The 13,177-nt window shown below is 34.8% G+C and overlaps 1 protein-coding gene across 2 annotated transcripts in view; it reads right to left on the reverse strand.

Annotated features, from left to right (window-relative positions):
- TTC29 (tetratricopeptide repeat domain 29) overlaps window positions 1–13,177 on the reverse strand; it is a 122,736-nt gene that overhangs the window by 58,969 nt on the left and 50,590 nt on the right. For both annotated transcript variants that reach the window (XM_084518296.1, XM_084518295.1), the window contains exon 7: window positions 12,550–12,635. In XM_084518296.1, coding sequence (XP_084374422.1) covers window positions 12,550–12,635 — 86 coding nt within the window. The remainder of the gene's footprint in view (window positions 1–12,549; window positions 12,636–13,177) is intronic.

Here is a 13,177-nt window from a genome sequence, read left to right on the forward strand (position 1 = left end):
TATGTATGTTTTGACTTCAGAAAAAAAAAAAGTAAGTAACAAAATAAAAATGATAAAAGCTGCACTGATTATGGTCACAAATTACATTTTTGGCTCTATGTGGCCAAGCACAAGAACTGTCTCAAATTTCCTACTTTTGTATGTCCACAATGGAAACATGGGTTAAAAAAAATAAAGTGAAAATCAAACTCAAATACAAAAACGAACACTGGGTTTCAAGTACTTGTTCTCATTCATGAAGGATTTGGGAAAGTGGCAGAATGAAGACTTCAACTTTGCCTTGCATGTTACAGATAACTGTTCTAAATGCCATCCGCTATTATTTTTGGCATATACAGGTAAAAGAGGGGAGAGGGAGGAATAATTTTTATCACTTCAAAAAAAGGAAATTGAAAAATCAAAAATAATTCTTGTTTTGCTTAGCACAAAAAGCTGGATATGGGTGCATCTGGAAGGAGGATAGCTACTATGGAAGCAGCTATTTGTTTACAAAAACAACCCTCTTCCTTTGCAAGTCTGTTGTGGCTACAATTTGTTATAGCATAGAAATAAAGCAAAGTAACAAGCTCTGCTTAAATCCTCAAAGCAGAACCTGTTTGTGGCACAGCTCTTGCACTAATTCTCTGGGAAGTGCTGAATTTCACATTTGCCTCCTCTGCCAAGAAAAGTATCAGTCAGATCTCAAACCTAAATAAATTTCCTTCTCAGTTACCTCAGCATTATGTTAGTGTGACCCTCCTGGGGTTATGCCATTAGCATAAGACAGAATCACAGAATCATCTAGGTTGGAAGAGACCTCCAAGATCACCGAGTCCAACCTCTGACTTAACACTTACAAGACCTCCACTAAACCATATCACTAAACTCTACGTCTAAACATCTTTTAAAGACATCCAAGGACATACACCAACCCCTCCCCAAAATCTCACCTTTTATTTTTCATTGTTGTCACACCTACAGCCCTTTTATATATATGTAAATATACAAGCACACACCTCATTGGCATATACTGAGGACTCAAAAAATGGGATGTAGGCTTTGCTAAATCTTGATATGTACATCTGGGCATAATGGATGAAAGAGCAAAAATCGAAGGTATGAATTTATGTTGAATAAAGAATGTCTATCCAAGTCAACACAAGATTAATGTTCCTGCCAGTATTTTATCATTTTGGTAAAATACATTACTCTGACAAAAATGTGATGGGATGATATTGATTTATAATACTGTAACTTTAAAAACCGCAAAAACATAGTTCTGCTCTCAGCTTTGCACTTGATATTGTTGTCAAACTTTATCGGAAATACATTTATTTTGATTTCTGAAAATCTCTGTTTAGCCATTTCACAGCTGGTGAGCAGTAAAGATGCTTCTGCCTCATTTACAGATCTTGAACATGAATCAGACAATCAACCGCACCATTAGTCAAAGAGATCACTAGCTAATGATTTCTGACAGGCACTGCAGTAACAGGCCGGGGCCCAGCCTGGGTAGCAGCACCTGACAGTAATATTTCTGGAGCCAGCAAGAGGGGTTGGTAGACAGACAATGCAATCGAGTGAGACTCCTGGCCTCATACCACTTAGTACATCTTACGTACTTTCAGAAAAAAACACATTGCCCTACCTGTCACTAAATAATCTTTTCCATACAGTCCAGTGAAAATAAAAGACAATAGAGCTGTATGCTTGGCATTTTGCAGTTTCACAAACTCCTTCCCTTAGCTCCCCCTAAATGCATAGTTAAAAGTACAGTGAGGATTTTTAAACAGCTCATGCTGCAATTCTGACACTTCATCCACTCTAGATCAACAGAAAAATCAATCACAGGTTCTGTCACAGAGTTGCCCTCTGCATCTTTTGTATGATCCTGAATTCACTACACAGTGAATCTGCCAAGCTTTTGGAGGCTGAAGTACCTGCACAACAGAGAGAGGGCATATACATTCATTCAACTGCAGATTCTTTTACGAACCCCACTTATAAGGAGGTTCTATAAGACGCAAAAGTATTCTGCAGGAAAACTACTTTGGCTTTAATTTCTTCTTCATATTTCTCAGGTTTCCTCCTGAAACTGCCATTTTTTATTTTTATTTTCTTTCTATGCAAGAGACTTCCATTGCACATGGAGCTATAGGGCATTTTATTTATAAAAGAATACTAACACAATTTTTTGGATTTCTTTCCCCCAGTTTTCTGAATCTAAGTTTCCTGCTTTATAATCAGAGTTTACCCTTATTGTAATCATTTGGATTATGTTTTGATACCAGTGCAGTCTTAATCGCCACATTTCAAGTGGTGAACATGCCCATGGCTATCCTGAGTAAGGTCAGACTTCCACAATACAAATCCAGATGTATCCTTATTTTGGCAAAAACAGTATGAGGGAGGTTAAACAGCAATAAGAAAATTTTATGGTTCATTTAATGTATTGATTATAGTAGAGTTTGTTAATCCCGGGAAAATAATAACACCAACGTCAACTGAATGGCAGGCCTCACCTTGCTAAACACTGAATGTATTTAGGTGCAGTGAGCATCCAGAAACAGTATGCTAGACTGTCTGCATGCTCACAGTTAAGGGATACTAAAACTGAATGCCCTGTTGAGAAAAGGGGGAGTAATCCCTGATTTGGCAGAATTCTTCTTGCTAGCGCGTAGACTTTTTGTTAGTACGTGGCTATTACTAAGGTGTTGCCTGGAGGACACTCTCCTGGAGAATTAATTGCTCCATACACTCCTCTTCCTTCCCATTATACTTGGCCATCAAGTGTAATATTTACCCTGGTGCTCTACAAAGTTGCACAGCCATACATGCCTCAATTTACTTATGGCTATATCTGCTTGATGGATTACAACCCTAGGGAGGTTAACGTTTCACTCATTTCTTAATAGTCTATCAGGATAAGATCTAGGGTTCTAGGTCTGTATCAAGTATGTTTGTACACTTCACATAATATTCAGAGAACAGTTGTTTTGCTTCAGTTCTTAATGGACGATATGTAAATACAAGCAACTCATTAAAAAAACTCTCCACAAAACCATTTCAAGCTTCTATTGACTTCCATGAGGTCAGAAGTTCACCGTCAATGCTATGTTTTGCTGCACAAGAAACTTTAAAACCATGAAATGTACAGATGATTGAATAAATGTTAACTTTTGTCCTCATCTTTCTTACTTCTTCTGTATTACTGTCGTTAATTCTGGCCTTCTGTACCCCTTATAGTAATATTAATTCTGATTCCCTATATCTATGACTTTGTAGGAATGTAGTCATCATCTTACTATTTACTATACTTCACTTCATAGTTTTATTAAAATAATAATAATAATAAATCAGCGAGGTCCTTTAGAGTAAAAACCTACCCAAACCTCAAAGCCAGGTATTCTCATTTATTATTATTGTACAATTTGAAGCCTTTACTGCAAGAGACATTATTCTAGTAAAGGTTGTTGCAATCTTTATTTAGTACTGGAACGTAATGTTTTTCCAAACCAGCCATTGTTGGCATATTTCTTCAAAATAAAGCATGGCTTAACAGTCTGAAGTGAAGAAGCTTCATCTGTTACCCTTTAACAGCAATATAAGAGGAAAAAACAGTTTATGTATCCTTTCCATCCTGACAGATGTGACAATAGCTGGAAACACTATGCCTGCCAAGAGCTTTTATCAAGTATGTTATAACAACTAGTAATAAGTGTAAATAATAAATGGCTACGATCTTATGGGAAACGGTGGCAATACTAAACAATTTTTGGTACTTGCTGATGGGAGTCTGCTAGTCTTGGAATTCCCTGGCTTCCCAGTAGAGTTTTGGCTTGACAATAAACAACAGTTTAATACTTTATCTAATCCCAGCCAGGAGGTAAGTTCAACAGCAAGCTTTTGCAGATGTTCACATCCAATAATCTATCCATAATTGATGAAACAGGGAGGTCAGATGTAATGGTTGCTACTATTCCAGCAACAAATAAATGGTTATTGACAAAACAAGTCAGTGTGGCGCTGAGTGCTGAGCAGTGACAAGCATGAAACAGTGCTGAGACAGAGGTAGTGATGTGAATACAGCCCTTCATCTTGAGAATTCCTCAATATGATGTGTGGCATGAGGGCCACTCTGACACATAAGCAGATGGAGGTGACTTGTAAAGGAAAAATGAGATTCTACAGGCACATAAAAGACAAAGGCAAAGGCGGAGAAAGAAATGAGAAAGGGGTGGACAAGACTGGATATTTGGGTAAGTGCAACTATATGAATTGTTCAGAAATGTTTTTGTATTAGCAGCACTGTGATCCAGATGTCTGGACTGCTTTTATCATGCTGCTGTGCCTACATGAATGTACCTGGCTGTCAGACTGCTGTAGCCTCCTAAGACCTTAGTAACTGTACTGTATGCCTGTGCATGCTTCAATGCTCATTACTTCTTAGACAAAGTACCTATAAATATCCTCCTTTGTGCTTATTAATATCTAGTCCATTTGTGAACTAATATTTTTAATTGCAAAAAGTTTTCCTAGCTAAAAGCAAACAAACAAACCCTTAGATTTGCATAGCACTATGGAAAAATATTAGAGAAACTAGGAAGGTATGCAAAATATGTAAGTCAGCTAATTTTTTTTCTGCATATGTATATAGAAGTCAAGCAAAAGTTCTCATTCAGCTGAAAACCTCATATTCTTTAAATTTTAACCCATGTGAGAAATGTAGTAAAAGAATTAATAGACTGTTTTTATTGACTGAATAAAACTTGAGTCATTTACATGCAAATAGTCACTTGAAATCTTTTGCATCCATTTCAGTGCTAAAAGATAGTATTTTTACAATGTTTACTGTGTAATATTCTAATATGAAAAACAGCAGAATGAAATGGTGGCCATTATTGCTATATGTAGTCATAAAAAGATTTCAGACAGAAATATTTTAAATATTAATATTACTAAAATCACTTAAAGCACCAAGGAATGTTAAATCGATTTATTTAGAAGTACAATTTATTTCACACTTTGCTACCAATTCTTTTGATCAGCTCTGAAATAATACATAAGCTGAAAGCAAAACAGCAAAACAAATTGCTTCTAGCAAGAAAGCTGCAAGCTTTAGGTTTTAAAGTGGCACACTTCAGTGTTTTAACATCTGAGGTTATTTATCTATCAAAGGGCAAGTCTGAAATTCTTCAAAATCAGACGACTGATTTGAGACCTCCTCTTCTCCAACCTAGCCATCAATGGTTCTGATCAAGCAAAGTTGTTAAGCATTTGCTTACAGCTGAATATCAGTCATCTTGATGAAGTCAACAGGAATAACCGTATTGAAATTTAAAAATGCATTTAATAAGTAACTTGCTGTAGCTTGAACTATACCAACGTGAGAAACCAATTTAATTTCAAAAGCCTTACTTTATAGAATTTTTAAAAGCCTGATCATTTGAACTAAGCTATATGAAGGAAAATAAAGCCTCTCAGATGATGAATGTATTTGTATTTAAGATCTGAAATTCCAAAGTTTGTACAGTGTGGGTGCCAATGCTCTGTTTCTAAAAACATATGAAAGGCCCGACTCCTCTAAGTAAATTATCTAATAGAATTAAAAATTTCTTAAAGTTTTTCATCCATTTACTGCAGCTCTAGTTATAATACGTGTAAATTCTCTAATCGACACATTACTGGCAGTTCTTAAGATCTTTCACACTATTGTTTCTCAGATAATATACAGCACTTAGATGCAACTATCTCTTTCCCTCAATTATATGCAGCATTTAGGTTCCTAAGTTTAACACACCTAAGCTAGAAATCCAGCATAGTCTAAAGCAGATGAAGTAAATAACCTCTGTAACATCTCTATAAAATACAGTGCTTTGTCTTTTCTTTCCCTAGCCTGTGGGAATGAAACAGATGGAAACTTGTATATCATCAGTTATTTATTTATTTTATTTGATACTGTAGGAAAAAAAAAAAACAAAAAAAAAACAAACAACACAACATCTTAAGTAGAAAATATCTGCCTTAATCCTGTATTTTAAGTTATGGAAAACAGCAGTTAGAGTTTTAGAAAAAAAACTCAACACAGGTAAATAGATGAATTGTAATCCTATATCTCATAAAACAGACACTGTATAGTTGTGGGCACAATTTGGCTCCTACCTGGCCTGGAAAAGCAAAAGGAAGAGCTATCTCCACTGGTCATATCCAGCACACAGTACTGCTCCATCCTGTTAGCTATGCCAAAGAGGTAGGGGCAGAGCAAAGGCTCCATTCATGACTGCCAACTGCTCTGCCTTCCACGCCTCGGTGAAAAATGAATGGGAAGATATTGTTATTCCCTTGCAGAGTAGTTTGAGAAGATTTTATAATTTTGTCCTCAACGTTTGAGCATGCTCAGCATGTCAGAGCTAAGCAAACCTCCAGTAAGTGACATTTTGCTTCTTTTGAGTTCAGACACCATAATAGCAAGCTACAATATTATGGAAATGATTGGAATCTTATGAATAGTTCTCTTGATCTTAGGATAATATCTGTTACTACTATTTACTTGCTTCGGCACTAATATTCTCATTAATGTTGCACACCAGCCCCCTCCAGTTTTTCTGCTTACTCGCACAGTGTGTGCACGCATGCATGGACACAGATGCATGTGTGTGTAAGGTAATAAAAAAATATATATCTTCATTTCATAATAGATGTCCTGGGTCAAAATTTTACAAAAAACATAGAGTTCTAAGTTTGGAAAATGTCACAACTTCTAAATTCAGGATGTTTAATATGTATATTTTAAACAATGCTACTTTAGAACTATACATAAAAGCAGTAACTTTCAGACCATTTTGGAAATAAAAACAAACACACAAACTGAACAACGTCCTCCTCACAGAGCCCCAAGAAGTGGGGTTTTAAACTCATATTCAGATTCCTGAAAACACCAGTGGTCACATAGTCCTAATACTTGAAAAAGGTCTTATAGGTTTATTTAATGGAACGTATGGTCACATCTGCAGCTCACAATCTTCTTGCTCTTTTGGGGTGTATATATGATCACATTTGAAGTCACAGTAGCCGAGATGAAAGTCCACACTTCTACTGCATTTTGGTAGCCAGTCTTACAGAACATGAGATCCCATGAAGAGGAAGGCTGATAAGTCAATGTTGCATTTACCTTCACTGTTGCTATGGCAAGACATGCTAATGATCTGATAATCTTTTGATTGGCTTGTAATGCATGAACTAATAGTTTTGCTTGTTTTACATATTTCATGGTTTTTTTTTTTTTTTTTTTTTTTTTTTTTTTTTTTGTGTGTGTGTGTGTAATTTGACTACTGTAATTCTGCAACACTTCATTTAAGAGTGTTTTCTCACAAAGTGTATTATTGTGGTATATTTATCTTGACAAATCTCTAATTTACTGTGGGGAGCTATCCTGATGCCATTAACCAAGCAGAATATAATTTGAACTGCAGGCTCAAAAGAAAAATAATACCATGTTCCAAGGCAGTTGTAGTGGACACCATATCACCAAGGTGTGAGTTAGTCTGGTACACAGAAAAGTACTGAAAGAAAACAATGTCATTACATCTCAGAGCTACTTGCTATTTTTTCCCCTAGTTTTAATCAGGTTTTCAAGAAACTGGATCAAATAGGAAAATGATTATCCAAATTAAACCAACAGAAGGAATTCATCCTTCACTAAGAGACTGACAACTTCCATATCCAAATAATAAAATAAACTTTTCACTTTAAGAATTAAGTGCTAAATTAACAAAAAATTGATTGATTGATCAGACATTCACTTATTCTCTGAAGTTTCATCTCTTCTTTAGGATTCTCAACTCAGTTAATTCCTAATTTCTTACTTCCCTCAGTATTTGAGTCAGTGTATTTTGTCAGGGCAAAGTTCACCACCAGTACTAATTGTTCCCTTTTTTTTTCTCCATCCTATCTTCATCAATGCCTAGCAGTAGCGGAATCTCTCAGAAACAAGAAATTTAATGTTGCAAAACTAGCTCACTAATTCCAGACCCTCAAGAAGAAAATCTTTCTCTGTACATAATCCACTGTCAGAGTCAAGATCAGTCAGAAGTGCTTACTTTCAAGGCTGACTCAGATTTTTGTCTGGTCTTTTATTCCTTAGATATGAAAAATACAGAATTTATATACGAGTACAGTTTTAAGAACAATTAAAAAACTGATTCAATAAAAGCAAGGCCTCTAGGAATGTTGAGAGCTTTTCTTAAAATTGTATGCTAAATGCCTTTTCAAGCACGTGACCCCATTTGCTATGCTGAGAAGGTTATACTTCATCAATAATGGCTAAATATCCACTATAAATGGATAAAGGACAATCTGACTGATGAAAAAGAGGAAGTCTGAAATAATTTCTATTCAATACTGTCTTTTGACATTTTTTCTGAGCCTCCATTTAAGTGTTTCTTTCTGTAGTGAAAACAATGAAAGCTTAAATCTAAACTCAGTTTTCTATCCAGACACCATCCGCAGAAACATGTCTTGAAGTTCAGCCTCCTAGCAATGCACTAGAATAGTAAGCAAACCTCAAAGGAATGATGCTCACTATTCTCAGCCACCTTTTACAATGCATGGGAGAAAAGAGAATAACATGCAGTCTACTTTTTTGAGTACTTTTACTTGCTAAGATCCTCCTTGATGTGCAAATTCATACAGACAAATGGGCATCATCTATATAATTAAATATAACAGATGCAATTTGATAAAATATACTATGTACAATCACTTTAGAATATCTGTATCCCAGATATATTTACTTACATTCTCTGTACTTGCATGAATTAAAACAAAATTTTCAGTTGTTTTGATACAGACTTCTTCAGAAATTAACTTTATGGTCATAAATCACCTCTGATTACTTTAATAGGGTCATTTTGAATGTGAAGATGCCTTTATAAGTTCATAAATTTTCTTGATAATTTTATGCCTGTGGCTTGTATACCATAATTCTGACAATTGATGCACGTGACATTATGTCATAAATTACCACATTATTTTGGCATGAGTCTCAGTGCTCAAGAACACCATCTCTATTATTTGAATATGTAACATATCTGAAAGGATACATATATGCAGGATTCAACACCAAAAATGAAAGAACACTTTGAAATAAACAAATGTTCAGAAAGGTACGAGAACTGGAATCTTCCTGATAATTTGAGATGCGACTAATTGAAAGAGAAAAATTCCTTGATGCCCAACACTTTGAAGCATTCTTGATTCTAGTATATATATATAAATATATATAAATCCCATATCATTAGGTTTCAATACCTTATGTAAGATTTCAAATGACATAAACGTGTCTCACTTAATACTGCACTTGTTATTTAAGCATAAAGAAAAACAAACAGTAACTTTCACTTTAAGGTTAGTCTAGTTGCAGAACTTTCCCTGATGAAATCTATAATGCTTAAGATAAAATCTATAGTATGAGTACTTTTAAAATTTTGTGTCGTATTTGGGGGAAAATCCAATAGTCTTGGTAATGATATAAAAAACCAGATGATATAAAAACCATTATGAACATAGCCCACTGATACTGAACATAATTAGTTCTTAGGCTTTTAAACTTGCACATATTTATGTTTTTACATCTGAGTAGGTCCACTGAAATCAATCAAATATATCAAATAAAATTAAATCAATTTGTACAGATTATACACCAAATCAAATTATGTTAGATTATACAGCAAATAAAAAAAAAAAAACCTTCTCCAACAAAAATAGCCCATTCAATACAAAGTGACTGCATATTTTTGATGTAATAGGCTGCAGCTTAATCATTTCAACCTTTAATTACTGCATCAGATAATGAATATTTTGAACATATGCTTCTCCACTCTGGAAGAAGACATGAATGAAACAAGTTTATATGCATGCTATGTGTGTGTGTGTGTTGGGGGAGGGAGCAGCACACTGAACAGCAAAAGGAACCAAGTGGCAACAATTGGAGGAAATGGTATCTGTAACAGCTGCTCCTTTCAGATTCCCCTAGAAGGAGACTGCCTGAGGTGGACCACAGCACAAAAGGATAAAGAAGATGAAAACTGATGCAAAGCAGGGAAATAACTGCTGAGACCCCTGAGTCTACACCCGAGTAGTCCCAAGCTGTGTGGCAAGACCTCTTTAGCATGCTACAGAAGCTGGTGATGAACTACATATTACCATGAGGCAAACTGGCTCCTAGCAGTATTGTCTGCATGTTATGTGTAATGATAACCAGTAGTCCTTTGGGAGCAGGATGCAATGATTTCATCTCTGTAAGCATCTGAGCTCCCCTTGGATACAGAGACCATTAAACTGAGAACAGAAGGGTAAATTTTAGGCAATGATTTCTAATTGGAGAGTGAAGACAACTTGTGCTCAACAGTACTGTCAACCACTGATATTTTACTGCTGTCTATATTGATCACTGCTAAGCACAAAAGGAACTGAAATGTTACCCCTTTTTCTTAGTCCTATAATGTACAACATATTTTCTGAATGAAAGTACTTTATTGGTTTCTTATGTAGGATTATTGGAAATGTCACTATTTTAGAAATCCTTATTTATATTGCAAAATATTAATATTTTCATTACAGGTAAAATACCATTGCATACTCTAATAAAATTTATCTATTTATGTTTTGTACTCTAGAGAATTTTCTTCCCTTTTAATTAAAGCGCATATTGCTTTCCATACCTGTCAACTGTTTTTGTAAGGCTAAAAACAATAGGCACAACCTTTTATGTATACACTTTAAATTAACAGTAGTAAATTACAAAATTCAAGGTTCCATAATATTCCTTAAAATAAATATACAAATAAATTCTGTATGTTAAAAAAAAAAAAAAGGAACTTCCAAGTGATTCCTGTAACTTTTTGGCAGGGGACATGGGGGAGCGATGTTGGGAAAGGAATAGCTATAAAATTTAAGGAAAATGGACTCTGAGGAAACAATGCCAGGGCATCTAATATTTTTGATACTTTCAAGGGTAGTTAGATCCCTTTTATAGCACAGAGACTGGACAGTCTTGTTCATTAATGAATTTATACTGTGAAGAAGAGATCAAATGTGCACGATGGCTTTGTTTAGCCTATTAATTTGTCTTACTGCTCTTCATCATCCACGCAACTTATTCTTACTCTCAGAAACTTAACAAGAAAAGTTGATCAGGTAAAAATACCTTCACACTTGTTGGTCAAAAAACAACGCAGATGAAACTCAGCACAAAAACAACTCTATCCTAATCTGTCATACTGGGATCAAGTATCCTCTCTTTTATTGCTGTTACAACCCTTAGATATAATTTCATAAAATTTTATGCAGACTTCTCTTTCTGAGATATTTTCATGTTCAGCTACAGACTTGGACTGAAAGTGATGTGAGAGCAGATTCTCTGGCTTCTTTGACTAGAAATTCACTATCTACAACATAAACATTCTACTTTCCAGAATTCATTTGATTTAGAAGAAAAGGCTATCAGCTTTGAAGAATTATATATAAAGATGGTCAAAAACTTTTGGAAAAATCATATCACAATCATTAAAAGCATGTAAGGGCATATTTCAAGAGAAATCTAGAACCCACCCTACTCAGCAGAAGCCAAGTAAGCAATCCTTAAACTCACACTCAATTCACTCTATTACTTCTACTGGTCTCCTTCTGAGAAGGATATACAACCACACACACAAAAAAATGCTCTCTATGAAACATGCTCATTTATAAAATACTGAATCACTGCACAGTTAAAGAAACAAACAAAAAAAATTGTCCAGCTGATTAATTACAATAATCATGGATAAAACATTCAGACAAATACATTTTCCCACATTTTTAAGTGGGTCATTGAAAACCAAGACCTCTCTGATGACTGGCACAGACAAGTCAAGTTGATGCTTATCTTTCTTCTCTCACTGACCTAAGATGAACTACAAGAACCCTCCATTCAGAGTTGTCACATGCGGAATTCTCACTGTTTGAATTATCGTGTATGGGAGGCTCACGGGAAACACGTGAACAGGGACTTGAAATCACGCCTCAACAGAAGAGATTACATCAGCACTACAGCTTTTCACACCAAAAGTAATTCATATTTGTTCTACATATTCTGAAAAGTTCTACGTGTGGATTGACATAGTTTTAATTGTTGCTCACAAATGTGCTGTACCAAAATACATTCTTTTTTTTTTTTGGGGGGGGGGGGGGGGGAGGAGGGGTTGTTTTTAATAAAATCATAGCTAAATTAAACTAGGCACAATTATTTTATGTGTGTAAGAATACAGGAAAGAAAAGCTAGTTACATGTAACTTGAGTTGTCAATTTATATTATTTCTACAGAACCACACCTGGAAACATGGACTGTTCTTGAAATCACTGGAACCAAAGTTGCTTAAGCCATTTGGATGTCTGTCTGCAGAACTAGATACAGTTATAAAAGGTCTGTGAGGCAAACCTCTACACACCTTTTCTGCTATACAAAACTCCTAAGATGCCAAGGAGGCAGTGAAAGGCATTGGGAAAATTAAAGCAACTTTAAAATAAACTTACTGATAATGCTGTCTTTTCTTCTCCAGCAAAATGATACGCCAAACTTAAGCAATATGCAGCCTCTCCTTCCATCTTTTTATCACCTCCTGAAGAATAGATTACAGTTACCAGTGCAGTCTTAGCAAAATTTCATTAGCACAGACAGGTCTTGCAGTTTATTAAACAACATGTAGATATTTACATACTACAGTATTTTTTTTCCTTTCCCTTACCTTTACCATTTATATCTTTTTATCGATCCAAAACAGAGCTGCTTCTATATAGATAATTAAAAACACAGGCCATGGATTAAAACAAAGTTCAACAAGAAAGTTCTACAAAATCAGGGGAAATATCTTTCAGTAAGTAATAAAAGTAAAGTAGTATCTTTCAGTAAGTAATGCAGAACAGTCAATTTAATGTGTTGTTCTCTGATTGTGAACTGTTTAATAATATAAAATATAATAATAATAATAATAATAAATAATAATAATAATAATAAAAATTTTCCCTTCAGAACATGGGCATCTATTAAAAAATAATTTGTAAACAAAAACAAAGCCTGTAGAAATGAACATCTAAAAACATCTTTTGACAACTAAGTAGTAGTAAACTATCTAAAAAGTCTGGAAGATGGTGCTTATTTGCA

This window comes from Aythya ferina, assembly GCF_964211825.1.
Source record: "Aythya ferina genome assembly, chromosome: 4".
In the NCBI taxonomy this organism is placed as follows: Eukaryota; Metazoa; Chordata; class Aves; order Anseriformes; family Anatidae; genus Aythya; species Aythya ferina.